Below are 27085 nucleotides of genomic sequence, written 5' to 3' on the forward strand. Positions count from 1 at the left end.
GACCGGTGCTCGGAGGCTCCGGGTCCCCGCGGCTGGAGGCGGCTCTCGGGACGCGGCTCACCAGCCACGCGGGCCGGCCCCGCAGCAGCCCGGCGCTGCCTGCCCCTCGGCCGGGTTCGGGGCGGCTCGGGCGCGGGGCGGGCGGTGGGGGTGTGGCCGCGGGCGCGGGGCGGGGAGCGGGGCGGCGCCCGGGGCGGGGCCAGTCCGCGGCTGGGCATGGCTGGGCGCGTCCAGCGCCAGCACTGCCGGGCCGGAGCGCAGTCCGAGCCGGAGTCGCGGCGCCGACCGCGTGGAGAACTCGGACGCCGGGGGCCCGCGGTGAGTGCTCCTGCGCCTGGCGCGGGGACGGCGGGGAGAAGGCGCGAGTGCTCGGACACTTGGCTTCGGAGCCGTCCCGGCCGCCAGGCTTAGGAAGGGGCTGCCTCGGTTGCCCCTCGGGGAGTCCCAGGGTCTAGATGGGAGGTAGAACGAAAGGGGGCGTCGGCTTAGGGAGAGACTGCCTCGGTTTCCCCGTGGGGAGTCCCGGGGTCTAGATGGAAGGCAGAAGGAAAGGGGGCGTCTTGAGGATGGGGAGCACGCTGGCGGGCTGTGGCTCCGGAGGATGAGGTGGCTTGGGGATGCGGGCGGAACTCCCAGGCCCTAGGAGCCTTTGAGGTCAGGAGAGAGCTGTGATTTGGGGTGAGGGGCTGTGGAGGGAGAATCTGCAGGATGAGAAGTCCTGAGGCACCTGGCCGGCCTGGGAACGAGGAGGCCAGGCTTCAGATCTCCCCCAAGGCTACTCGCTGTGGAGTCCCTTCCTCTCTCCCGGCCTCGGTTTCCTCATCTTTCCCATACCTGTGAATGGAAGGGTGTGAGAGACTGCCTGGATGACCTCTAACCCCATCAGCGACCTTGTAACTCCTGGCGGTCTCCTGCCTCCTCCTCCCCCTCCGTGGGTGCCCAGACCCCTCCTCGTCCCTCAAGCCTGCCCAGACAGGCCCACAGCAGGGGCTGCCCAGTGTCACATCCTCTGTGCCTTTGGCCCTCTTCTATGCCCAGCATGTTGAGAAGCAGCCGTCTGGTTCTCCTTGCTTTCTAACAAATTAAAAACCCACCAAATCCCCTGGGGAGGGCCTCCCACAGCTGGACCCCTGGTGCTGAGTCTGCTCTCGCTTCTCTCCCTCTTTCTGAGCCCTTAGCTTCTCCCTGCCAATGGCCTTGGTCTCCCTGTGGGCTGTTCCTGGCCATAGGGTGCTTGTTCTGTAGAGGGCAAAAGCCTGCCATATCACCCATCCCCGGCCCCGTGGTGAGGAGGACCTGAGTGACGTCCCATGGTCTCTGCTCTCCTGTCCCAGTCGCTCCACCCCTAAGTTTCTTGCTTACTCAGATCCCCTTTGCCCATCTGCACACTGGGATCTGAGGCTGGAAGGGACCCCACCCAGCCCACCTCCTCCCCGCCCAGTGCAGGACGCCTCTGCTGCATTTGCTCAGGGACAGCGAGCTTGTCTCCCTTGTGAGGTGGCTGTTCAGTGTCCTGTGGCTCTGGTTTCATGCAGCTAAAATCTGTGCCTTGCAGATTCCGCCCCTTGGCTGCATTTCTGCCTCCTGGGAACTGCAGAGTAAAGTCATTCTTTTATTCCTTCAAACAATCTTTATCAATGCACTGGGTGAGACACTGGGAACATTGCAATGAAAAAATCAGACCCAACTCCCTGCCCGCGTGGAGTTCTTACTCTAGAAAGGAGTGGGAAGCAGTCAAATAAGTAAATATATGATATGCCGGCTGGTGGGAGGTCCTATGGAGAAGAGTAAAGCAGGCAGGAAGGATGAGGTGTTGGGGTGGGTATTGCAATTTTATATCGCATAGTCAGGGCTGGCCTCCCTGAGGTGGTGACAGCTGAGCAAAGCCTTGAAGGGGGCGTGAGCTGGGGGCAGGGGGACAGTGCACTTGCAGAGGGAAGAGCAATGCAGAGGCCTCCAGGCAGAAGCATGACGGACAGGAGCAGGTCTGGCTTGTTCTAGGAACAAGGAGGAGGACAGTGGTTGGAGCAGGGTGGGTGAGGAGCCCATGGGGGATCAGTAGGAAACGAGTGCAGAGAGAGAAGGGGGGATGTGGGGGTCAGTGCGTGGGACCTCGAAGGTCACAGCGAGGGTGGGGTTTTCACTGAGTGCGATGGCAGCAGATGGCAGCAGCGAGGAGCAGAGCCACCTGCTCTGACTCGGGGATAGCAGGCTCGGCTGGCTGTGGTGGGAGAGTAGACTGGAGGACGTGAGGGCAGAAAGCAGGGGCCAGCGAGTGGTCCGCTGTTGTCATTCTGGGGAGAGCCCATGGGGGCTTCTACCCATGCCCATGGCACAGAGGTGGTGGAAACATCTCAGATTGTCAGATTCGGGGTATGTTTTGGAGATAGAATCCATGGATTTGGCTGCGAGAGAAGAGTGGAGTCAAGGTGGAGTCAAGGACGACTCGGAGGGTTTTGGCCTGAGCGTCTGGAAGTTTTGAGCTGCCGTCAACTTCAGGCATCCACATGAAGAGGTCCAGTAGGAGTCGGGTGAGGTTTCGTGGAGAGGTTGGAGCCGGAAATAAATTTTGGGCATCCTCGCCCTGTAGCTGATATTTAAGGCCGTAAGAGCCAGTGGGCTCACTTAGGGAGAGTGATACGGAGGAAAGTGGTCCGACCAGGGACTTACTCCCAGCGTGAGGAACCAGACAAGGAGACAGTCAGGGCAGCCAGTAGATGGGAGGAGAAATCAGAGGGCTGGGCTGTCCTGGATGCAGTGCGGAAAGTGCTCAGAGGAGGAGGGAGGGAGTGAGTATGACAGCTGCCTTTGACAGAGCAAGCAAGACGGGGGCTGAGGACGAAGCAAGGTGGAGCTCACTGGTGACCCCGAGGGAAGCAATCTGGGGAGCCGCAGAGGCCAGGTTGGCAGGGGGTGGGAGGGGAGGTCTTGAGGACAGCAGTACAGACGACAGACAAGGAGTCTGGCTGTGAAGGCGGGCAGAGAAATGAGGTTAGGGCTGAAAGGGGAAGTGAGGGTAGAGAGAGGGCTTGACTTTTAGAATGGAGGGACGTCTGCTTGTATGCTGGTGGGAAATGCTTTCCCAGAGGGACGCTGGGTGAAGGGGGCGAGAATGGAGGATGGCTGCAGGAGGTCGGGGGATGGACCCAGTGCCCCAGGGAGGCTCGGCCCTGCTCAGCCGGGACAGTGCAAAAGCTGGCCGTCCCTGGGCCTCCCTCCGGCTCCTGTGTGCAGGCGCCCAGTGGACTGAGATTTCACCACTGAAGCACATTAACTGGCTCAGGGCCCCAGAGAAACCAGGCAGGCTGTGGTCTCAGGAAGGAAGGGAGTGTCAGGGCTTGGGGACAAGGGAGGACCCACGTGGGTGGCCCCTTCTGCTGGGCCCTCTCCTTCAGCAAGGAAGTGCCCCTTTCTTCGAATGGATGGGCTTCACCTTCCTGGAGGAGAGACTGTAATGGCTCCACAGGTGTAGTAACTGACATGGAAAAGAGACGGCAACGTGATAGACTGACGTATCTAGTCTGAAGAGGGGGGTTCTGAGCAGGCGATCAAGGGCAAGAGGCAGGATTTCAGGGACAGTTTTCATGAAATAGGTGATGAGTGGACATCTGTTTTCTCTCTTTCCCAATTTAAACTGAAGCAGGAGAAACTTAAGTTAGATATAATGAGGAACTTCCTGAGCAGGTTAGTGAGGCCAGCAACAAGGCCAGATCCTCCCCGCTGGCTGTTTAAGATGAGAAGGGACAATGCCTGCTCAGAGACAGGGGGCTGGCCAAATTGGTCCTTGGGGATTCTCCTTGCTCTGAGGTTTCTGGGAGAAGGCCAGGGCAGAGATGGAACTTTCTAGCTGCTGCTAGGAAGACAGAGTTTCAAACCTTGTGGCTTGGGCCCGCCTCTCCCTCCTGGTGTCCACAGAACCCTGATGTCGCTGGCTTGGGTGTGTGGGGCCCGAGCATCCATTGGGCTGCCCCAGACTTGGTGTGTTCAGAAAGGGCCTGCTCACTCACAGCTCATCCCCTTGTGGGCGTGCACGTCTGTGGGCGTGTCTCAGGTCCCAGCCTGGTCTCTCAGTACAGGTCACGGTGGATGCACAAGGCTTTGTGCCAGAACTGCTGAGAATTACTTATGTCTGCACAGCTGGTTGGCCAGCTCTGGCTGCTGGCTCATCCTTCCGGGGTTTCCCCCGGCAGGAGGTGGGGTCTGTGGGCAGATCTAGGCCTGCCAGTCCTGCGCCTTTGCCTTCTTGCTCAAGGCCTGCCCGCCGATGACTTGGCCATCTTGCTCTGCCATGCCTAATGAGCTCTGCTGGAGGGCGGGATGCTCCAGGCTCTCCCAATGCGGAGGAGAGAGCAGCTGTCGTCCTTAGGGATCCCCGGGGTGCGAGGAGCCAGCACAGTCCTGTCTCTTCCTAACTTTCAACCTCGTTAATTCCTGGCTATGCACATGCCCTCCGAGCGTTGGGTCAGAAAGAGAGGGCTGACCCCATTTCTGGGCTGTTCCCGTTTCCGGGTGAGTGGTTCTTTTCCCCAGGACCTGGGTTGGGGGTGTGGTGGAGCCGGTGTTTCCACAGCTGAGAACCACTGCAGGGCCAAGCCCAGAGCTCCTGCTCCCCTTTCCTGTTCTCTCCTCCCCTCTCCCCACCTCTACCCTCTTGGCTCCTCGGCTTGGCGTGGGCACAGAAGGCAGCCTGCTTGGCTGGAGAGAACTATTTTAGTTCCTGGTTTAGAGTGCCGTCTGCATCGGGGATGCTCTCCCTCCCAAGCTGCCAGACACGCAGGTGACCTTGCTGCCTCCAATTCTTTTTGTTTTTTAAAGATTTTATTTTTCCGTTTTCTCCCAAAGCCCACCGGTACACAGTTGTGTATTTTTAGTTGTGGATCCTTCTAGTTGTGGCATGTGGGATGCCGTTCCAGCGTGGCTTCATGAGCAGTGCCGTGTGTGAGCCGGGCCCCTACCTCTGTCTCTTATCTGGCCAGCACAAGGCCTCCAGCCTGAGTGTTGGCAGCATCCTGAGTTGGAGATTTCCCCTTTCTCTTACCTTGGCCGGCATATGAGGGTGGCACAGAGTGTTCCAGCCCCTTCCCTTGCTCAGTGGATTTTTGATTCATGAACATTCCCGCTGTGCCTCCCCTGGGCCCAGCCCTGTGCCAAGCTTACGGATGCCAGGATGAATAAGACCCAGGCTTCCACTCGGGCCAGGAAGGGAGTGAGACACGTAAACAAGCAATAGGAAAGAGGCAAAATCCCCAAGCCTCTTGGCGTCTGCTCCCTTGAGTATCTTGGAATGTCCCTGTTTTGTAAAAAGCGGCAGACGTTCCTCCTTTTTCCATGCCCACACTCTCACTTTCGTTTTCTCTGGGCGCCACACCAGCCCACATCCCTGGACCCTGTGACACTCGCAGAACAGAACCTGCTGAGCGACTCTCTGCTGCTTGGAACCCTCCCAGGGCTTGGAGCTCCGAGAGATCGAGTTCCCTCGAATCCCCAGAACCCGGAGTCTGACGGCTGAGGCCTGTGTGAGCCAGTGGCAGAGGCGACAGCATGTAACGTGTGGGGGTGAGGGGGTGGGAGGGAGGTGACGCTGGGGGGCAGGTGGGAAGGGGCAGTGATGACTGGGGGCAACACACCTGCCAGCTTTGAGACGGCTTAGCTTGCACGCAGACTTTTCTTTCACCTGGGTTGGGATCTTTATAGCCGCGTCCTGGGTATGCCCCTTGTGGTAGCAGTGGGTTCCTACACAGGCCTGGGCTCTGGGCCCCTGTGCCAACCCAAATATAAGGGAATTGAAGGCATGCATTCTGGTGTCACCCTGCTTGGGTTCAAATCCTAGCTCCACCTACTGTAGCTGTGAGCCTTTGTACAAGTCACTTAACCTCTCTGTGCCTCAGTTTCTTCATCTGTAGAATAGGCTGATGGCAGCACCTACTTCAGAGTGGGGGGCGAGTTGAATGAGTTCACATGTGAAAGCGCTTAGAGTGGTGCCTGGCACACTGTGTGCACTAAGAAATGTAGCCATTATTGAAGAGAGAGCTGCTGTAGCCCCAATCCAGCCAGCAGGTTAAGGCCCCTCACAAGGCCTCAAAGAGAATTAATTCTCTGCTTCCTTGGGAGACATCGCTCCTAACGTTAGCTCCATATTTTGAGCTTCTTAACTTTTTAAACTTCTTAAGCCAGCGATGTAGCATGGATGTGGGAGCCAGGTCTTTTTTTTTGTTTTTGAGGAAGATTAGCCCTGAGCTAACATCTGCCGCCAATCTTCCTCTCTTTTTTGTTTTTTTGCTGAGGAAGAGTGGCCCTGAGCTAATATCTATGCCCATCTTCCTCTATTTTTATATGTGGGATGCCACCACAGCATGGCTTGATAAGCAGTGCGTAGGTCTGCACCTGGGATCCAAACTGGTGAATCCCAGGCTGCCAAAGCAGAGTGTGCGAACTTAACCATGCGACACCAGGCTGACCCCATGAGAGACAGGTCTTGATTTAACTCTTGGCTGCTTCAAATTTTCTGTGGGACCTTGAGGCAGTTTTTTGACTTCTCTGGGCCCCAGTGTGTACATGTGTACAATGGGGAGCTTGGGTTGTGTGATGTCTAAGGGGAGAGCTGTGGCCAGCTTGGGCTCAGGGTGGGGCTGACTTTCGGCCTCCACTGCCCCCGCCTGCTTCCGGAGCAGTCCTGCCCTGACCTCACTCTCCTCCCCAGGTTGTGAAATGTGCACGCAGGAGGCTTTCCAGGCGCAGAGGAGCCAGCTGGTGGGGCTGCTGGTCTCGGGGTCCCTGGAGGGCTTCGAGAGTGTCCTGGATTGGCTGCTTTCCTGGGACGTCCTCTCCTGGGAAGACTATGAGAGCCTCAGCCTCGTGGGCCAGCCCCTCTCCCACTTGGCCAGGCACCTCCTGGACACTGTCTGGAAGAAGGGTGCTTGGGGCTGTGAACAACTCGTCGCGGCTGTCCGGGAGGCCCAGGCTGACAGCCAGTCTCCCGAACTTCCTGGGCACTGGGACCCCCACTCTCCCCAGCCAGCCCAGGACCTGCAGAGTCACCGGCCAGCCATTGTCAGGAGACTCTACAGCCATGTGGAGGGCGTGCTGGACCTGGCGCACGAGCGGGGCTTCATCAGCCGGTACGAATGTGATGAAATCAGGTTGCCCATCTTCACGTCATCCCAGCGGGTAAGGCACTTCCCTCTTGGGTAATCAGAATTCACCAGAAAACGGTGCTTAGTCACGAGACATGTTTGTCTTTGTGAAGTCAGCCCTGTGGGGAGACCTGGGTCATGCGATTCCCCCTCAAAAGGTAGCCAGGCCAGTAGAAGTTGCTCGGGACTTTTGGTATCTTACCTCTTGTGATGATAGAAGGTGTTGTGTGGGGGCCAAGCGTGGATTCTGGAGTCAGAATGATGTGGCTCAGGGCCTGCTCTGTGTGGCTGCTGGCTTCTCTAGGGACACTCTCCACCCTTCATCTTTCCTGTTCCAGTTTCCTCACATGTAAAACATCCGTAAGGCTCTTGGGAGAATTCAGTGAGTTGATCTGTGGGACACTTAGAACAGTGCAGCGCACAGGGAGCACTCCTCAGCGTGACCAGCGGCTGCTGTCAGTTCTGTTATCAGTGGTAGTCTGCTTGTACACTTGCGTTGCCGTCTGTTCTAAAGTAACAGCTCAACAGATCATAACAATTCATGGAATTAGACCTGTATTCAGTAGTTGTTATAGCACCCTGTGTACTCCCATAGTTTGAACACCCGCATAGGATTTCCCATACGAAATCGCATTAGATCTTAGACGTTCAGAGTTAGGATGTGACTGCCTCTGAAAACACCGTTCCATGAGAACGGAAAAGTGTCTACTGGGTATTTTTGAAACTCTTTGTTTTATTTTCCCCTAGACAATGACCCTCAGGCCTCCTGTGATGCAGCAGGAACGGTCATTAACATTCCACTTCATAGACTGGGAAATTGAGGCCCAGCAAGGTGGTTTGAGTAAGCTCACAGTAGTTAATGGGAAGGCCAGGGCTGGCCCTGGTGCCTTGGTTCATTCATTTATCATTAATTTCTTCATTCATTCATAGATGCCTTCTATGTGCCAGGCTCTGTCTTAAAGCTTATTGTGCTCTGAGTGCCTTGCACATAATAGGCACGCAATCAATACTTGTGGATGAAATACATGAATTACTGAGTGAATGAATGAATGGGAATTACATTGCAGTGTTAGGATGGGCTGGGTTGGGGGGCTTTCTAGTTTTTATTTTTGTCTATTTTGAAAAAAATTTATTTACTGTCCAAGTTAGTTTAGGTAAGCCTAGTTTGAGACTGATGGAATAAGCCAGTCTGTCTTCAAGGCCATTTTAAAGCCAGCTCAAGGTGGCCAAGTAGTTAGAGAGCAGACATGGTGTGGTCCCCTCTCATTGCTGCGTGTGAAACCTACAGTCACACCCTGAGCACCATGTCTGTGAGCCTGGCCCTGTGGGGATTACAGAAGACGTGTTAGTTATTGTACCTACCTTGGTATCTTTTGTGATCTGTTGGTGGGATCGAATCAGCCCACATGGGAAGTTAAAGGGTTGTGTCTTACCCTCTTTGGTCAAGGGCCCAACAGTGTGGTCTGGTCTGGATGCTCTAAGGGATTTGGAGAAGATGGCCTGGAAGCCTGGGGCTCAGGGGAGCCAGGGCATGAATGGAGGAAGTGTTTGGATTGAGGAAGAAAAGAAAATAGGATGACTGATGAGTCAAAGAAGAAATCATAACAGAAATCAGAAAATATTCAGAATCAAACAGGAGTGAGAATATGATTTATAGAAATTACAGGATACAGCTAAAGTAGAACATAGAGGGAAATTTATAACCTTAAATGCTTATAGTAGGAAAGAAGAAGGGCTGTATTTTGATGAGCTAAGAATCCATCTTAAGAAAGGGCTAGGTAGACAGCAAAAGCGTTGAGGGCTGGGATGGAGCTGAGCATGTGGAGAGGATGGCAGACGACGTCTGAGGGTTATAGGGGTTTGTAAAGGGCCTGGGCTGCCTGAGGTTTGTGTCTGTAGAATCAGGGCTTGCCGAGCCGCCCTTGAGCTCTGGCGTTCTATGAGTCTCTAACTTAGTAGCTGAATTTCTGATTCACTGTGGGTGGCACTTGTGGTATACCCAAGTAACGTATCTCCCCAATCCAGGACTGCCGTGTATATTCTCGTAATAATTTCCTATAAAGAGGTGACTGTCATGGATTGTGGGTTGGGGACTAAAAAATGTTGTGGAATGAAACAAAATGCAAGTAAAAGAACGGGATCCCTAAAATGCCCGTGGCTGCTGTTCACTGAGTGGCTGCCTCCTGCATGCCAGGCCCCACGCTCAGCCCTTTCTCTCATTTAAGCCACACCTCGACCTGCCAGGGTGTCATGTGGCTCCACTGTTTCGTAACCATGAAGAAGCCGCCCAATCACCCATCGGGGAAGTGGCCCAGCTGGAATTTGAATCCAGGCCTGTTTGCCTCCATAGTTTGTCCTCTTCTCTCTCTGTCATGAAATGTGAGGACTTCATGGGGGTAAACTTGCTCTTCTGGGCATAACAGGTGTTAGCAAACCTGAGGCTCGAACACCAGCTGTAATACCAGCTGTCCATCTGACTCGTGCAACTGCTAAAGTTGATAGGACCGGGGTGTCAGACTGAATCGTTTGGCTCCTTCACTATATTAACCCAACATGTTCAATGTGGGAAAGGTACTGTGCCTACAGAAAAGTGTATAATTTCATGTTATGGCAGAATCGTATTCCCATCACCCAGGTGAAGAAATAGAAAGTCACTAGTACCTTACTCAGTTGAAACTACTAGTGTAACAAGTAGCCCAACTGTTATGTTAATCATTTGTTTGCTTTTCTTTATAGTTTTAACACATTATACAATAAATCCCCAAACAGTGTATTGTTTTGTTTTGAAAAACTGCACAGCAAGCACAAACATAGCTGTGTCTGGAAAGGGCAGTGTTGCCTTTCCTTCTTGGATGAAGGCTCCCAGGAACAGGGAAGCTGGACAGGGTCTCAGGGTCAAGGTCGGGCTTTACCTTCTCGGGGAGCTTATAAGGGCCCCTGCTAGGAAGTCAGTGGGCAAAGTCGATAGTGAGTCTTGGGAAATAGAGGGCTCCCCACAGCTGGAGGATCTGGTGGGGTGGGTTCGAGTCAGGGGCCGGATGTTGAGCAGGAATACGGTCAGAGGAAGTGGGCTGCTCTGTACGTTCAGCTGTAAGCTTGCCAAAGGCTCTTCCAGCTCCCGGGCATAGGGCAAAGCCAACCCTCTGTGGGGTGAAACGAGTGTCCTCAGCTGATCCAGGCAGCAGGGGTTGACAGAAAGAATGGTATTAGCCCATGGTGCAGACAAGCCAAATACAGATAAAGCTTAGAGCCAGGCCTGTCTGGACATCTCATGGGTAACTGCCTTCAGCACGTCTGTGTCTTGGGTCACACTGGTCCAGTCTGTCTGGCCGGCGGCCCTCTACTTGTAGTACGGAGCTGTCATCCTGAGATTTCCCTTTCTAGTCCCCCTGCGTTGGTTCTCCTGTTTCCTGAATACCGTGTCTTCTTTCTTGGTTTGTTCCAGTTTGGTGGATCACATCCTCCAGTCACTTCTTCAGAGTGAATGTATGGGAGTTAAAATGTCTGAGCTCTTACGTGAAAGGTTTCCTAAGGCTCAATCGATAGTTTGGCTGGGTATAAAATTATGGGTTGGTCATCATTTTCCTTCATAATGTTGAGAGTGTTACTCCCTTATCTTCTCTCTTGTAGAGAAGAATTGCTGGAAGGATTCCAAAACCATTTTGTAACTCTTTCCGGAAGCTTACAAAATTTTCTTTTGGTCCCTAACATTCTGAAATTTCACAACTATGTGCGTGGTGTTCTTCCATTGTGCTGGGCACCCAAGAGGCACTTTGCACCTGGAAACTCATGTCTTCATGTTCTGGAAAATTTTTGTGATTAGTTTATTGATGATTTCTTCCTATTTCCTCTCTTCTATCTTTATGGAATTATTTGAATTTTGAACTCCTGGACTGATCATCTAATTTTCTCCTATTTCTCATCTGTTTTCCATCTCTGTGTCTTTTTGCTGTACTTTCTGTATGATGCCCTCAACTTTATTGTTAAACCCTTGAGTTTTTCATTTTGCTGTCATTCTTTTAATTCCAAAAGCTGTGTTTGAATGTTCCTTATTATAGCATCCTGTTCTTGTTTTATGGATGCAATATATTCTCTTACTTAAGGATCATAATGATAAGGTGTTTTCGTAATTGCTTTTCACCCTGCATAACCTTTTTATCCTACAAGTTGCTTTCCCCTCGCCTACTTGTTTGGCTTCTATCTCCCATATTAGATGCTTTCTTTGGGCTTATGATAATCCTTCGTTGTCTGCTCATGACTGAAATAGAATACTTTAAAACTTACTGGAAACTCAGAGCATGCAGGTGAAGCTTGTCTACTTTGAGTTTCACTGTAGAAATCTTGGGAAATGGCAGTGTTTGTGTCTTTAGACCTTTCCTCCTGGGTTGGTCAAGTTCCCAGTGTAGACTTCCCAGCCCTCCCACCTAGAGGTAAAGGTCTGACTGCCAGAGCTGTGGAGCCAGTGAGTGGGAGGGCTGGGCAGTGACAGTCGTGGGATGCTCAGCATTCAGTATTCACTTTGCACATGGTCTTTGTTTTGATGAGGAAAGTTGGCCCTGAGCTAACATCTGTTGCCAATCTTGCTCTTTTTGCTTGAGGAAGACTGTTGCTGAGCTAACATCTGTGCCCATATTCCTTTATTTTTTGTGGGACACCACCACAGCATAGCTTGATGAGCAGTGCTAGGTCTGTGCCTGGGATCCAAACCTGTGAACCCCGGGCTGCTGAAGCGGAGCATGCAAACCCGACCACTACGCCACCAGGGCAGCCCCCACACTTGGTCATTTAAAACCTCTGTTTGGGGTATGGTCCCCACCTCCTTCATCTGTACCTGGTACGTCACAGTCCAGGGGCTCTGTTTTAGCTTTTCCAGGATATAGCTCTCCACGCTTTGCCATGGCAGGGCAAGCACAGTTGCTAGTGGCTTGGCGTGTGTAAGGGCAACTGGAGATCCGTTTCATCAGGCACTCTGACTCAGCCTTCCTTGGTTTAATCATTTCCTTGGTTCCAGAGGTCCCTGGTGCTCTTAGTTCTAGCAGGCTTTGCAGATTCTGAGACACAGATTGTGCGGTTTTCAGTTTTCCCATTGTTCCTTAGGATTGGGCGTCCTGGACTCTTCTAAATCTATTACTATTCGTTCATTTGGCGAGTCCTGGATCACCAGTTCAGGCACTATTCTAGGCATGGGGGTTACAGCAGTGAACAAAACAGACAAAAATCCTTGTCCTGGAGCTGCTAAGATGCCAGTGGGGAAGAGAGACAATAAGCCGGAGGAAGTGAATCACAGAGCGTGTTGGAAGGTGGCATGTGCTGTGAAATAAGTAGAGTGGGTTTGAGAGGAGCAGGGGCGGGGGTACGTGCTCGCCTATTAGAGCCGTCAGGGAGTTCAACCTGAGAAGGTGAACTCTGAGCAAAAACCTGAAAGAAGTGACGGAAGTAGTCATGTGGCTAGCTGGGGGAAGTGCATTCAAGGCAGAGGGGACAGCCAGGGCAAAGGCCCAGAGGTGGGGGCCTTCTTGATATTTTCAGGAAACAGGAGGCTGGTGTGCTGAGTGGCATGAACAAGGGGAAGAGGAGTGAGAGGTGAGGCCTGAGAAGTAACCAGGCTCCAGATGGTCGCAGGTGGGACTTGTCTGTTGGGGCCTTGTCGGCTACTGTTGGGCCTGGGTTTCTACTCTGAGAAATGAGGGAAACATTGGGACATATGTAGTAGGAGTGGTGTGATCGGGCTTTTATTTTTAAAGAATTACTCTCTAACTGTGGTGTTGAGAACAGATGGTGGGGACAGGGACAGGCACAGGCAGCCCGGTGATGCAGCCTTTGCAGTTTTCCAGGTGAGCCATGCTGGTGGTTTGGACCAGGACAGCAGTAAAGGAGATGATAGGAAGAGACAGGGCTCTCCTGCTGTGCATCCGCCGTGGTAGACACTGGTCACTTGTGGCTGTTGGGTACGTGAAATGTGGCCCATCCACAATGACATTCTATTTCAAAGACTTAATACGAAATTACATGTTGATATGGTAATATTTTAGCTATGTTGGATTAAAGAAAATATATGATTAAAATTAATTTCATCTTTTTTTATCTTTAATAATGTGGCTATTAGAAGATTCAAAATTACACACGTCTTGCACGTATCTCGTTATATTTCTACCACGCAGTGCTGTTCTGGATCCACTCTGAAGGTGGAACCAGCAGGATTGGCTGGTGGCTTGCAGAGGAGAGGCTTCAATGATGACTCCGAAACTTTGGGGCTGAGCAACTGGAAGGATGGAGTTGCCATCAGCTGAGATGAGGAAGGCTGTAGGTTTGGGGTGTGTGTACACTTGGAGTTTAGTTTGGATATGTTAAGTGGTGGTGTTTATGAGACATCCAGGTGGAGGTGCCGAGTACACGGTTGGATGTGCACATCCAGGGTTCAGGGGCGTAGCTCAGGTTGGAGTTGGGAACATGGGAGTCCTGCGCAGAGATGGCGCTTCATCCATGAGACTCAGTGAAATCACCTCTCTTCCAAATGATTTCCAGCTTCTAGGATTGTTTTCCCTACCCTCGTAGGTTTGTAGGTTTATGTCTTTTTTTTAAGTAATTTGCTCTTTCAGTGGGTTTTGGGAGGTAGCCTGACTGGATGTGTGTGTTTAAGTATTCATTTCAGCCCCCAGTGCTGTATCAACTTCTTTAAACCTGTCCTGTTGTTTGGATGTTTTTCTGGTCTTTTATTGTGGTGGAAGAGAGAGGCCTATGAAATTGTGGTAATCAGTAGAAACCTTCCCACACCTCTCTATCATCTTTTCTGGAAAAATAATGGCTTTTGCTTTCCCCATAGGCAAGAAGGCTCCTCGATCTTGCCACAGTGAAGGCGAACGGACTGGCTGCCTTCCTTCTACAACATGTTCAGGAATTACCAGTCCTGTTAGCCCTGCCTTTCCAAGGTATATATATGGTCTTCTCAGCTCATCAGAAAGGGAAAGAAAAGCCATATGGATTTATGGTTAAGAGCCAAAACTCTGGAGTGAGACGTGTCTGTTAGAATCCCGCTTACTGGCTGTGTGAGCCTCCGTTTCCTCATTTTAAGGATAACACCACTGCCGTCTCTCTGGGCTACTGGGAGGATTAAAAGGATGAACATGTGTGATAGGGGTTAGCTTTTATTACTTCCCACACTGCAGAGTGATCACTGGAGCTGCCTCGTTTTGAGGGCTAATACAGGAGTTCCTTACGAGCCAAACATTATCTGTACTGAAAAGATGTGCATACACCTTTTGAGATAGGGCTGGTATCTCTTGATCTCTGCAGTTCAGCTGCTCACTATCAGAAACGCAAGGACCAAATGGATTTAGATAATGTGGGATCTCCCATTGCACATGGTCACAGCCGGAGTCAGGACTGAGAGAGGTGGATGGCACAGCCTGGACATCCAGGCATCCTGCTGGGTGCTTTGTTTACGCTATCTGTCCTTTGCCTTGAGAAGTAGGTATTGTTTTCTCCACTTTGCAGACGTGAGAACTGAGGCGGGGAGGTTGAGTGACGAGGTAGGGGTCGGGGGGGGGGGGGGTTCTGGTTTTGGACTGTCTCCACCTCTGCTTTCTCTTTTCTTGGGAGGAGAGCTTGTCAGCTGTAAAGAGAGGACGCAAGCCTGGTGCTCTTCCAGTCTGGTTCCCATGTCACCGTAGGGAAAGCTCGGTTGCTGGGGGCCCTGACCTGTGCGGGTGCTAGCAGGTGGATTTCTCTCCCTGGGCCCTGCCCTCTGGGCAGTGGGCATACCTGTGGGAGGGATGGTTGGAAGCCAGTGCGCAGCGCCTGGGTGTGCACCCTCTCACCCGAGGACAGCACGCAGATGTCAGTGCAGGGCAGGGGTGCCCGGCCTGGCCCTTGGTTAATGTCCACTCTTGATCTCATTGAACACACCTGGCCGTCCATGAGTCATAGCATCGTGCTGTGGTACCAGACTCCCCAGGGTGATGAGCTGAGCGGTGACGACTGACATATGTGTGTTTGTTTTCAAAATGAGAGACAATTTTTTTTTCTGGAGAATTTTGATATTATTAGTGATGGCTGGAAAACCTGCATTGGAAATCAGGATATTGGAGAGGAGACAAGCTATTTTGTGGTCTCCGTTCAGTGCTCCTGGTCTATCCAGAGGGCATTAAGAGCAATGAGCATTGTCAGCCCTGGGAGCAGGAGAGGAAATGCAAGCACAGGGCACCTCCTTTGTGTGACTGCAGATGCAGCTTCCGTGTGCGCAGAGCTCTCTGAAAGAGTTAGCTGTTCACCTTAGGGCTGAGAACAAATGTACAGAACTTGGTTGGGGGCAGTGAGACTGTGGTCATGAACCATGCTCTGAGGTCCCACCACCCTGGGCTCTGGACCACCACTTCCCCGTTTCCTAAAAGGGGAACCAACCCCTGACACAGGAAGTGGTTTGCTCATGTTGGCATTAGGGTGATAAAGGAAAAGCAGCAGCCCTGTGGACACACCCTCCTCATGAGAGCTCAGACTGCAGACGATTGTGTGAAGAGGATGGGGAAGGGGGTCTTGATCAGGGGACCTTGGCCAAGTGCCTGCCCTGGGCATCCCCGTGACCCTGAGGCCATCCAGTCCTGGCTCCACGCAGATAATCCAGGATAATCTCCCCATCTGAAGGTCTTCAGTTTAATCACCTCTGTCTAGTCCCTTTTGCAAGTAAGGTAACATATTCATAGATCATGAGGATTAAGATGTGGACATCTTTGAGGGGCCCCTGTTGTGCCTACCACACTCACTCATAATAATGGTAATAAACACCATTTTCTGAGAGTCTGCCATATATCAGACATTCTTCTAAACTCTATTTTATCTCATTTCCGCCTGAAACAATCCTTCAAGGTATGAATTGTCCCCATTTTTACAGATAAGAATCTGGGGGCAACTGGGGCTGGCCCAGTGGCATAGTGGTTAAGTTCGTGCTCTCCGCTCTGGAGGTGGCCCAGGGTTTGCCAGTTTGGATCCTGAGTGCAGACATGACTTATCAAGCCATGCAGGGGCAGCGTGCCACATACAAAATAGAGGAAGATTGGCACAGATGTTAGCTCAGGGGCAACCTTCCTCACCACCACCACCAGCAAAAAGACTATGGAAGCCAGAAAGGCTTGCCTAAGCTAATGGCAGACCCAGGTTTCAGGCTCGGGTCTGTTTGCAGAAACTGGGCTCCTGAGCCCTTAAACCTCCTGTTTCCCTTTACAAAGATGCACCTGAGGCTGAGTGGACTTATCTAAGGCCATTTAGTCAATATGGCAGGACAGGCATCGGAATGCGGGTCTTGTGACCCCAGCCCAGTGCTCCTCCTCCTCTCCAGCCCTTCCTGATGTAGTAGTTACAACAGTGCCAGCTAGCGTCTTTGGAGCGCACACTTTGTGTTGACACTGAATGAAGCATTGACATGCATTATCTTAATTGATCCATGTAGAAACCCTATAAGGTAGGGATTGCCATTTCTTTCACTTCACAGGGAAGGAAACTGAGGCATAGGAAGGTTACGTGACTGTCCTCAAAGTCCATGTGAGTGGAGAGCCAGACTGGCACCTGCTGGCTGTTCCCTCCCATCTGTATCATCACATTACCCCATGCAGCCCACTCTCTGGTCAGGTCCCATCTTCCCCCCGGTCCTACATCATCTCCCTCTTCTGTCTTCCAGATGCCGCATGTAAGAAATTCATGTCCAAGCTGAGGACCACGGTATCTGCTCAGTCTCGCTTTCTGAACACCTATGATGGGGCAGAAAATCTTTGCCTGGAGGAAATATACACAGAGAATGTTCTGGAGATCCGGACGGAGCTGGGCATGGCTGGACCCCCGCAGCAGAGCCCTGCCACCCTGGGCCTAGAGGAGCTCTTCAGCACCCGTGGCCACCTCAACAAAGATGCGGACACCGTGCTGGTGGTGGGCGAGGCGGGCAGCGGCAAGAGCACGCTCCTGCAGCAGCTGCACCTGCTGTGGGCTGCAGGGCGGGACTTCCAGGAGTTTCTCTTTGTCTTCCCGTTCAGCTGCCGGCAGCTCCAGTGCCTGGCAAAACCACTGTCCGTGCGGGCACTGCTCTTTGAACACTGCTGTTGGCCTGACCTTGGCCAGCAGGACGTCTTCCAGTTTCTCCTTGACCACCCTGACCGCGTCCTCTTAACCTTCGATGGCTTTGACGAGTTCAGGTTCAGGTTCACGGATGGCGAGCGTCACTGCTCTCCGACCGACCCCACGTCTGTCCAGAATCTGCTCTTCAACCTTCTGCAGGGCAACCTGCTAAAGAACGCCCGCAAGGTGCTAACCAGCCGTCCGGATGCGGTGTCGGCATTACTCAGGAAGTACGTGCACACGGAATTCACCCTCAAGGGCTTCTCGGAAGAGGGCATCGAACTGTACCTGAGGAAGTGCCATCGCGAGCCTGGGTTGGCTGACCGCCTCATCTCCCTGCTCAGAGCGACCTCAGCCCTACACGGTTTGTGCCACCTTCCTGTCTTCTCATGGATGGTATCCAAATGCCACCAGGAGCTGTTGCTGCAGGGTGGGGGGTCCCCAAAGACCACCACGGATATGTACCTGCTGATCCTGCAGCATTTTCTGCTGCATGCCTCCCCACCAGACTCAGCCCCCGGTGGTCTGGAACCTGGCCTGCTTCGAGGCAGGATCCCCACCCTCCTGCACCTCGGCCAGCTGGCTCTCTGGGGCCTGGGCACGTGCTGCTATGTGTTCTCAGCCAAGCAGCTCCAGGCAGCACACGTCGACAGTGAGGACATTTCTCTTGGCTTCCTGGTGCGTGCCAAAAGGGCTGTGCCTGGGAGTGCGCCCCCCATGGAGTTCCTGCACATCACTTTCCAGTGCTTTTTTGCTGCATTCTACCTCGTCCTCAGTGCTGATGTGCCGCCATCCTCCCTCAGATACCTCTTCAGTTGTGGCAGGCCAGGCAGCTCGCTGCTGGCCCGGCTGCTGCCCGCCATGTGCGTGCAGGGCTCGAGGTGCAAGGAGGACAGCGTGGAAGCTCTGCTGCAGGAGGCCGAGCCTCACAACCTCCAGATCACAGCCGCCTTCCTGGCGGGACTGTTGTCCCGGGAGCACCGGGGCCTGCTGGCCAAGTGCCAGGGGTCTGAGACTGCCCTGCGCCAGCGCCAGGCCTGTGCCCGGTGGTGCCTGGCCCGCAGCCTCCACAAGCATTTCCACTCCATCCCACCAGCTGTGCCAGGTGAGGCCAAGAGCATGCATGCCATGCCCGGCTTCATCTGGCTCATCCGGAGCCTGTACGAGATGCAGGAGGAGCGGCTGGCACAGGAGGCTGTGCGTGGGCTGGATGTCGGGCACCTCAAGCTGACATTTTGCAGCGTGGGCCCAGCCGAGTGTGCTGCCATGGCCTTTGTGCTGCGGCACCTCCAGCGGCCTGTGGCCTTGCAGCTGGACCACAACTCTGTGGGCGACGTTGGCGTGGAGCAGCTGTTGCCTTGCCTCAGCATCTGCACTGCTCTTTAGTGAGTGCTGCTGGGCGATGCCGGCTGGGCATGGTGGGGATGCCACCATGGAGGCGCTGGTGCAGGAGCACCATGCTGGGATGCCCTGCCACCCTTTCTGTGCAGCCCTGTCCGGGCCCCCTCTCCAGTGTGGGTGTTAGTTTAAACAAAGGATAATGATGGGCGTAACTCATTGAACGTCCTATGTGATGGTCGCTGTGCTGGACGCTTCCCGGAATTACCCCGTTCAATCCCCACAACCACTCTGGGCTGCAGCAGAGACATTCTTAACCCCATCATCTTAGATTTGAGGCTCAGAGAAGCGAAGTAGCTTGTCCAGGGTCACATAGAGCTGGGATTCACAAATTATGCCTTTCTGGTTAGAAGCCCTGCTCCCCCCAAGCAAACTGTCTATGGACGGGCTTCAGAGGCTCCGTGACAACCTTGAAGTCACGTGCGCAGTTTTGTGTAATATGTGTCTGTATTAGGAACGACCCCACATCAGAGGTGACGAAGATCCCAATGAGATGGGAATTTCAGGACCCAAGAAAGAGAAGTGGCTGCAGAGTTTCGTCTGCACCTTTATTCCCTGTGTAGCGCTGTGTCCAACGAAATCTTGGCATCACCCATGCTACTTTCTGCCCCCTGTCGGAAGGTGTGGGGTCCCCCCTCTGGAACGTCAGTGCCCAGCACTCGGGGGCCTCTTTCCATGTCTTGGGCTGGGTGAGGGCCGAGAGCGTGCCCAGGTGTGGCAGCCAGCTCGCCACAACCTCCCAACTTCTTGTCCAGCCTTGAAGGGGGATGTCCTGCTCCGTATTTGTAACCTCTGAGAAAGCAGAGGTTGTAGCTTAAGGTTAATGTCTACTCACAGCTTCCCAGGGCTTTTGGTCCTCCCCGGGTGACCTTATTTGACCCTAAGCAAGGGACTTATCTCTCCTGGAATATATTAGGATGACATACCTTCTCTAGGCCAAGGCAGCAAGCTTTCTTTTCTCAGTGAAGCAGACACGCAGATATCTACTAGAGACTGTGTGGTGACCTTTGTCATCTCTTATATAGGGACCGTGGCCATAAGTTTATAAATATGTAATAATAATAATATAATCTATAACATATAGCAAGTTAATGTGTCTATTATATGTAGTTAATACATATGACAAATATGAATATATCAGGGGAAACAGAAGATACACTTAAATCAGGTGATTTGAGAAGAGTTTAACAAAGGACTGTCTACAAAGGCCTGGGCAGGCATTAGGAAGAGCAGAGAGGACTGGGGCAGGGTGCTGAGGCAGGGTGGGTGAGGTTGTTCTCCTCCTGGGGCCTGGATGGGCAGGGAAGGAGTAGTCACTGGCTGCGAGGAAGGCATGGGGTGGCAGCCGCCCCGAAGCGGGGCCTGGGGGAGAAGCCTGGCCCCTGCTCTCGTCTACCCTCCTGCCTCTGCCAGGGCCTTCTGCTGGCTTGACTAAGCACGGGGCCAGAGTGGGTGCCTGTCGCTGCCGGTGACGGGAGTCCGCCCCCCAGGGCTGAGAGCCAGGCAGAGAAGACATTTGAATGTGCATTTTTCTGGATAGAGGATGCCTGGTTCTCATAGGGGTCCTTGAACCCCAAGAGGTCAGGAACCGCTGGCCTGGCTGGTCCTCACAGAGCCTTCCCGAGAATGAATGGATCCTTTCTCCTCGGTTAGGAAAGCCCACGGGACTCCCACGGCGTGTGGAGCTGAGGGCCTGTCTCTATTTTCAGAGAAATGCGAGGACGGTCTGGCTGTAGTGCTCAGAGTGTGGTGTGCAAGGGGGCTCGTGGAAGGCAGCTTCTTGGGCCTTTCCCAGCAATTCCCATCCTGCAGGCTGGGAGCCCAGGAATCTATGTTGTTAACCTAGTAATTCTGATACAAGTGGTTCAGAGGCCACGCTGTGAAGATGACTGGTCTGTGGGCACCAGCCTCCTTTTCCGTTAGCAGTTAAAGTCCTCGACCACGTTCCACTGCTCTTTACCCTGCGCTGTGGAGGAGGGGAGACAACCGTGAGGCTGCTGAGTGGGACTTTCCTGTGTGTGAGAGAGGGACGGAGACAGAGACAGACCGAGACTCAAGACAGACAGTGGTGGGGGGGCCGCACAGAGAGACTGTGGGAGGTGGGGAGGGAAGGAAAGGGGAAGGGGGGCTGGAGACAGGCCGCTCCTCGCGCACAGTCCCGCCCAGCTGCATCTCTCCCACTAGAAGTGTTTCCCTGACAACCGAAACCCTCAGCCTCCAGGAAGCCCCGGAGACAAAGTGTCCCTCTATAGGTTTCTTTAGACCCTGGCTCTGTCTCTAGGGGGATGGCGTTCAAAGTGTTGTGGCTGTGACCCATAGTGAGTAAGTAAGGCATGTAAAGCTGAAACAAAGGCTTCAGAGAATGACTTTCCCTTATTCACTCTGATACACTCTGCTCTCTTCTGTCCTTTTTCTGTTTTAAAAATGCTGCTCAAGATCTTCAAAGTTGATTTTATGACCCATCGGTGGGTTATGAAATCTGACCTTAGAGCCCAGAGAAGGCCAAAAGGAGAGCCACACAATGCCATGGTTAAGAGTAAGCTTTGGGGCCGGACCACCTGGGCCCAAATCCTTTAGGCGCTGTGCAGCCTTGGGGAAGTCACTTCACTTGCCCTGCCTCAGTTTCCTTCTGTCTAGTGGACGTCATCATAATCCCTACTTCATGGGCTGTGAGGATTAAATACTATTACTCTTGGGAAGTGCTTAGGTCAGTGCCAGCACATCAGATGCACTGTCCATGTGACCCATCATGGTTACAGGTAGCTTTTACCTGGTGCCACGTGCTCACTGGGTGCGCAGTCAGGTGCACTGTCTCTTTAAATCCTCACCAGGCCTGTGAGGTCAGCAATGCCATCCTTCCCTTTCGGCAGATGAAGGGACCAGCAGATAGTATAAGTGGCCACTCAGGATGGGCACTTCCACTGAGGGAGTCCGAGCGAACCTGAGCTGTCACCTTTATCACTTAAAACGCCCCCAAGTTTGCCTGAAGGGGAAGACCATGCGGACCCCACGAGTCAGTATTTCAGGGGCACTTTCAGACAATCTTGTCATTGGGTGAGTTTTAGGAACGCTGCCCCAAGAGGAGCGTCAGAGGGGACCTGCTGGGCGGGATCTGGCCTGCACGAGTGATGTCATTGGAGTGAAGGGCTGGTCAGTGGGGCCTCACTAACCGCAGCTTGCATGCTGGTTTTCTAGTTTTGGCTGCTCTCCTCTAGCTGGTCTGCCATGTGCTCGCCTGGACAGTGGTCACCACCACTGCCCCCAGGGGTCCCCTGCCTGGTTCCCCGGCACCTTCATGGGCATCAGGTGCTTCCCACCTCAGAACCTTCTGCGAGGCAGCTTTGATTCTCGTGTCCAATTTGCAGAGCTGGAAACTGCCTCGGATTGGGGCGCTGACTCCCGGGGGTTCCGTGTCCATCAGTAGGGCTCTGGGTCCTCACTTCCTGAGCCGTCCCCCGTGTAGTGTGTGATGTCAGCACCCTGCCAGGGGTGGAGGGAGTCTCCCCTTTGCTGGGGTGCTCCGTCTTTGTGGTGTTTCCCAGAAGCACAGATGCTGGCACTTTGCAGACGAGTAAAAGTCTCTTTTGGGGTTTTGTTCGGGATCTCATCAGCTCGTTTTCAAATTTATTTATTTTGTCTTTTTTAGCTTGCGAGATAATAACATCTCAGACCGAGGCATCTGCCTGCTCATCGAACGTGCCCTTCACTGTGAGCAGCTGCAGAAGTTAGCGTAAGTCAGGCTGGCCATGGACCTGGGGCCCAGTGTCCCCAGCCTCACTCCCGGCCGTGCCTCCTGGGGTGGGGCATTGGGGAGGCTGGAGGGCTGGAGGGTGCCGGGTGACTCCTGTCCTGAGGGAACGGGCTACCAGGGGTTTGGGTGGTCACTTTCCTTGTCCATGCTGTCTCCATGTCTCCTCTTTCATGGAACTTTCTAGTCTGTTCAACAACAAGCTGACGGATGGCTGTGCACACTCCATGGCCAGGCTCCTTATGTGCAAGCAGAACTTCCTGGCCCTGAGGTGAGCCGAGGGCTTCCCTGCTCCCGAGATTGTTTCCCACAGCCGAGCAGTCTCTCTGCTCTGGGCCCTGGCTTGCCACTGCTGGCTCCTGCTCTCCCAGCTGGATACTGGTGGGGTCTCCTTTTGAGCAGGGTTTGCAATGCTATGACTCCCCAGCAAACTCCCGGAGCGCTCTGCTGAGGGCTCCCTGCCCTTTGACCTTTAGTCTCCAGGGCTGAAGAGGGTTCTAGGCCCTTTTCCTTCCCTGTGTCTAGGAGTATCACAAACTCTCTGGGCTTCCCTGGTGTCCATGGAGCCCGTGCTGCGGGGGGAGGTACACGCCAGACACTTGCCACCTCAGCTGTGACAGCAGTGGCCGAAGAGCTCTCAGGAGGCCCCTTCACTGCTGGCGGGTGCGGGGTTCCACGCAGCCTGGGAAGTCTGTGCTTCCGCTCCTCCTCACTCTCCTGGCCTCAGCGGGAGCCTCTCTCCTGTCTGACACCATTGCATCCCTGCTCCAGCGGGTCTCCACGTTGGCCTGGCTTCTCTTTCTCTCTGGGATATTCTTGCCTCCTGGATTTATGAGGCAGTAAAAGAAGACAAAGTGAAGAACTGCTTCCATCCATTCTTTCTACCCACTGGGCTGGGTTTGGGCATGGGAACTGCCATTTTTAAATTGTTGACCACGTAGCTCCGTCTCAGGCGGGGCTGCTAAGGCCAGTGCCAGAGGTGCCATTCTAACCAAGGACTCTCTTCTGCCGCCACCACCGGCTCCCCCAGACTCGCAGACCTGAGAGTGGCTGTGGCCAGACCTGGGCTAGCCCAGCCCCCTGGGAGGGCTGTGGGCAGCGGGAAGGTGCTGCACTGGGAATTCGAGGCCTGGGGTTTTGGCTAAGAGAGCGTCGTTGTTGAGAGCATGGGGCTCTGGAGCCAGATGGAGCAAGGTTTGAATTCTCATTAGCTGTGTGACCTCGGGTCAGCCCAATGTCTCTGTGCCTCTGTTTTCCCTTCTGTAAAATGGAGACTAGTGGTAGCTACCTCACAGGTTGTTGTGATGATTAAGCCAGTTACTCTACGTATACACAATATAGTGGGTGCGTTACAGGGTGAGCTCAGTGGCTGAGAGAGCGAGAGTGAGTCACATACGTTCTCAGTGTGTTTATCCTATTTAGTCCAGCCTCCCAAGGAGGCCTTCGATGTGTAACACATTTATTGGGAAAATGCCTGTGAGGGGAAACGGGGAAGGGAGCCGCAGAGGTGGGGAGAGTCATCAGATTGCTGCGCAGGGCTGACCCTGAGCGAGGGAGAGAGGAAGGGAGCATCTGAGACTTCCCTGCCGTTCTGAGAGAGTACAGAAGGTTGCTGGGGAGGCCTCCAGCGAGTCTGCCCGGCAGAGGCATCGCCTGTCTCCTGGCACTGGCTGGGGGCAGGCTGTGGGAGGCAGGCCCTGGTGCAGAGGTGGCAGTGAAATTCCCAGCACTGCAGTCACGAAAGCTGGAGGTCTGAGGGGCTGACACACCCCTTCTGGAAGGGGATGATAATGCTGCCCTGTAGGAGTGTAGTGAGTGGGAGTGGCTTAAAGGATGTGAAAATTCTTTGAAAAGATGAAGGCGTGTTATTATTCCAGGAAGCCTGAGTTTGTGGGTGAGAGTTCTGGGGATCTCTCCGAAGCTCTCTGAGGTGTCTGGATTTTGCTGAAACCCCCTCCCCAGCCCCCGCCGGAAGGCTCAGGAGGATCCCTGCCTGTCTCTGAGCCCCTGGGCCTGCCCCAGGCTCTTTCAGAACAGGTAAATGCTACCTACAGTGGCAGTGGATCCTGAAACGCTGCAGGGGGCACGCGGGAGTCTAGTGTCAACAGACCAGCGGACGCTGAGACAGGAAAAGATGTGACAGTGAGTCACTCGTGCTCCCCCGGGGGAACTGCCTCCCGGGACAGCTGCCCACTGTGCCTCCTGCTCTACTGGTCGCACTGCTTTGCAAAACAGGCTCCCCCACTCCTTTCCCTCTGCTGTGGAACACGAAGTCGCGGGAGCCAGTGCGTAGGCTCCCCGCAGCCCCCAGCACAAGCAGCACACACTGTGTCTGCTGGGCAGCGCGGGAGGAGCGGATGGCTCCTGTGTCTCAGAGAGGGCCTCCAAGCTTTGTTCCATGTTTCTCTGACCAGGCCACACCTTCCCCACCAGCCCAGGCCTTGAGAGCACTGATGGTCCTCATGTCCTGCCCCCTTTCTCAGCCTCCTCTGTCTTCTCTTCCAGGCTGGGGAATAACCACATCACTGCCGCGGGAGCCGTGGTGCTGGCCCAGGGGCTCAGAGCCAACACCTCCCTGCAGTTCCTGGGGTAGGTTGGATTCCGGGCAAAGGGGCCGCACGGAGGGGCTTGGCGCTTGTGGCGATGCAGGGGCAGGTGAAACCCTTCCGCCAGAGGGCCCCAGAGGCAGCCCGGGCTGCAGTGAGGAGGGCGAGGCAGGGAGAGAGTGGGTGGCCCTTGGCTCCCTCGGTGCTTGCTTGTCACTCGATAAACAGGAAGTTCAGGATGTCTGGGTTGGGGGAGGGCAGTGCCCACGCAGTGGCAGGAAGCGTCTGGTCCTCGGGGTGCTGGCACTGTGATTCTCACCTTTTTCTGTGTGTTCTAGCCACTTGGGAACTTCTGAAGAATGCCTTTGCCTGGGCCCCACCCCAGATGAAATAAATGAAATGCAAGGCCTAGGAATCAGTAACTTTGAAAAGCTCCCAGAGGCTGTGTAGCCAGGGGTGAGACAGGAGGGAAGAGACGGAAGTGGGGAAGGCTGGAGACTGGAGCCAGGATGGGAGGGGCTTTACCAGCCCCTTCCAAGCTCTTGCTTGCTGCAGGGCCTGCCAGGGAGAGGTGGGGAGTCAGACACAGGTGGGAGGGTAGTCCAGCAGACCGCAGGGCCCCAGAGTGGGGCTTCCTCTGTTTGCTGGCCAGAGCAACTGCTCGCCAGGGTGGCTCCCATGCTGCCTCCTGCAGCCCCTCTCCTGTCCAGTCTTGTCCTCGTGTGAACTGGGATCCATTTGACAAGAACTGGGGGTTTCAGAACCCGAGACTCCAGGAAGACAGAATAACCATATGGCCCAGGTGTTCCAGCCCATTTCACAGGCAGGGAAGTTGCCCACAAGCTGAGTTTGAGCCAGGAGAGTGTTGCTGGAGAGATCAACACCTTTTCCCAGCTGCATTGGTAGCAGCAGAGTCTAGAACGAGGTGGGCCACAGCCTCACTGAGCACTTTCCTGCTTGAGGTCACATCTGGCAGATCTGGGTCTTTATCCTTAGTATTTATCAAGGCCCCTGTCTGGGCCAGGCACTGTGCTAAAACCCCAAACACTATCATGTGATACAAACTGTTCTGTAACTTGCAATTTTTTTCTTAACAATATATAGACATCTTTTCACACCATATGACCTCATTTTTCAAAGACTAGCTGCTTAGTGTTCCACTGGTTGGATGTCGTAATCTATTTAACTGGTCCCCTGTTGGTGCACACTTAGGACGTTGTTTGCTGTTACGGCATCATGTCCCTGGAGCACAGAGCTCAGTAAATATTTGCCTGATGGATGGGAGTGCAGGGAACGTCCTGGGTCAGCTCTCTCGCTCGCTCGTGCGCATACCTGTGCAGGCTAACTTCCCATATGGAAAATAGCTGGTCCCACGGTGTGTGAGCTGGGCTCCCCCTCTGAAAAGGGATGTTTCCAAATTACAGTAGGTCGGAGGAGGATGACCTCCAGGGTGAAGGAGCTGGATACCACGCAGGAACTGGGGATGTTAAGAAAGAGCAAGCAATAAAGAGCCGGCTGTGGGAGAAGAGTTAGACTTCCGGGTGGTCCCAGAGGGTAGTTAAGGATTTGTGGGTGGCAGTTACCAGGAAGCCGATCTGACCTAAATGTGAGGAAGAATGTCACAACCATGTGAATTGCCACGGAGAGTGAGGTCCCCGTCCCTGAGGGTTTGTGCTGGGTGGGCCTCTACTATTCTGTAAATCTAATTTAAAGCAGTTAAAAACATCTGCGTGAAATTTGGCCATCCCTCCAAAAAAAAGGAGGCAGGTCTACTTTGCTGGGACCTAGGAGCCCCATTGAGACCTGTCTGGAATTGAGTGGTCCTGCCCCTCTGACTGGGGCCCTAGAGAGGAAGGACATTGTTAGCGCCTGTCTAGAACATGTGCTCACGGATGCTCTCTGTTGACTCCGTTGGCCTTTTCAGGTTCTGGGGCAACAAGGTGGGTGATAAGGGAGCCCAAGCCTTGGCTGAAGCCTTGGGTAATCACCCCAGCTTGAAGTGGCTCAGGTAAGCGTCAGTGTCTGTCCTGTAATTGTCATGGGGGAGCCAGCATGAGGAGGGAGGGGCTTGAGAGCTTGGGCCAGTTTCGAAGGTCCTTGAAGTTCAATTTTACCCTCTGTCTTAGGCAGTGAGGTGAGAAAGAAAGACCATTTCTTTG

At 53.7% G+C, this 27085-nt stretch overlaps 1 protein-coding gene across 11 annotated transcripts in view; it reads left to right on the plus strand.

Annotated features, from left to right (window-relative positions):
* The first annotated feature begins 206 nt into the window (after positions 1-206).
* The window catches only part of NOD2 (nucleotide binding oligomerization domain containing 2), a 35147-nt gene continuing 8268 nt past the window's right edge, over positions 207-27085 (plus strand). For 6 of the 11 annotated variants that reach the window (XR_006891592.1, XR_006891593.1, XM_046682752.1 and 3 more), the window contains exons 1-9: positions 3793-4509; positions 5372-5543; positions 6701-7167; positions 13957-14062; positions 16804-18619; positions 22279-22362; positions 22568-22651; positions 24886-24969; positions 26851-26934. Coding sequence is in view for 9 of the 11 variants with exons in the window: in XM_046682752.1 (XP_046538708.1) it covers positions 6709-7167; positions 13957-14062; positions 16804-18619; positions 22279-22362; positions 22568-22651; positions 24886-24969; positions 26851-26934 (2717 nt within the window). In the remaining 2 variants the exon portion in view is untranslated. Of the gene's footprint in view, positions 319-3792; positions 4510-5371; positions 5544-6700; positions 7168-13366; positions 13437-13956; positions 14063-16803; positions 18620-22278; positions 22363-22567; positions 22652-24885; positions 24970-26850; positions 26935-27085 lie in introns of those variants that run through there. The other 5 variants (XM_046682753.1, XM_046682754.1, XM_046682755.1 and 2 more) reach the window with 5 other exon arrangements.

Source organism: Equus quagga, chromosome 13 (genome assembly GCF_021613505.1).
Source record: "Equus quagga isolate Etosha38 chromosome 13, UCLA_HA_Equagga_1.0, whole genome shotgun sequence".
NCBI lineage: Eukaryota > Metazoa > Chordata > Mammalia > Perissodactyla > Equidae > Equus > Equus quagga.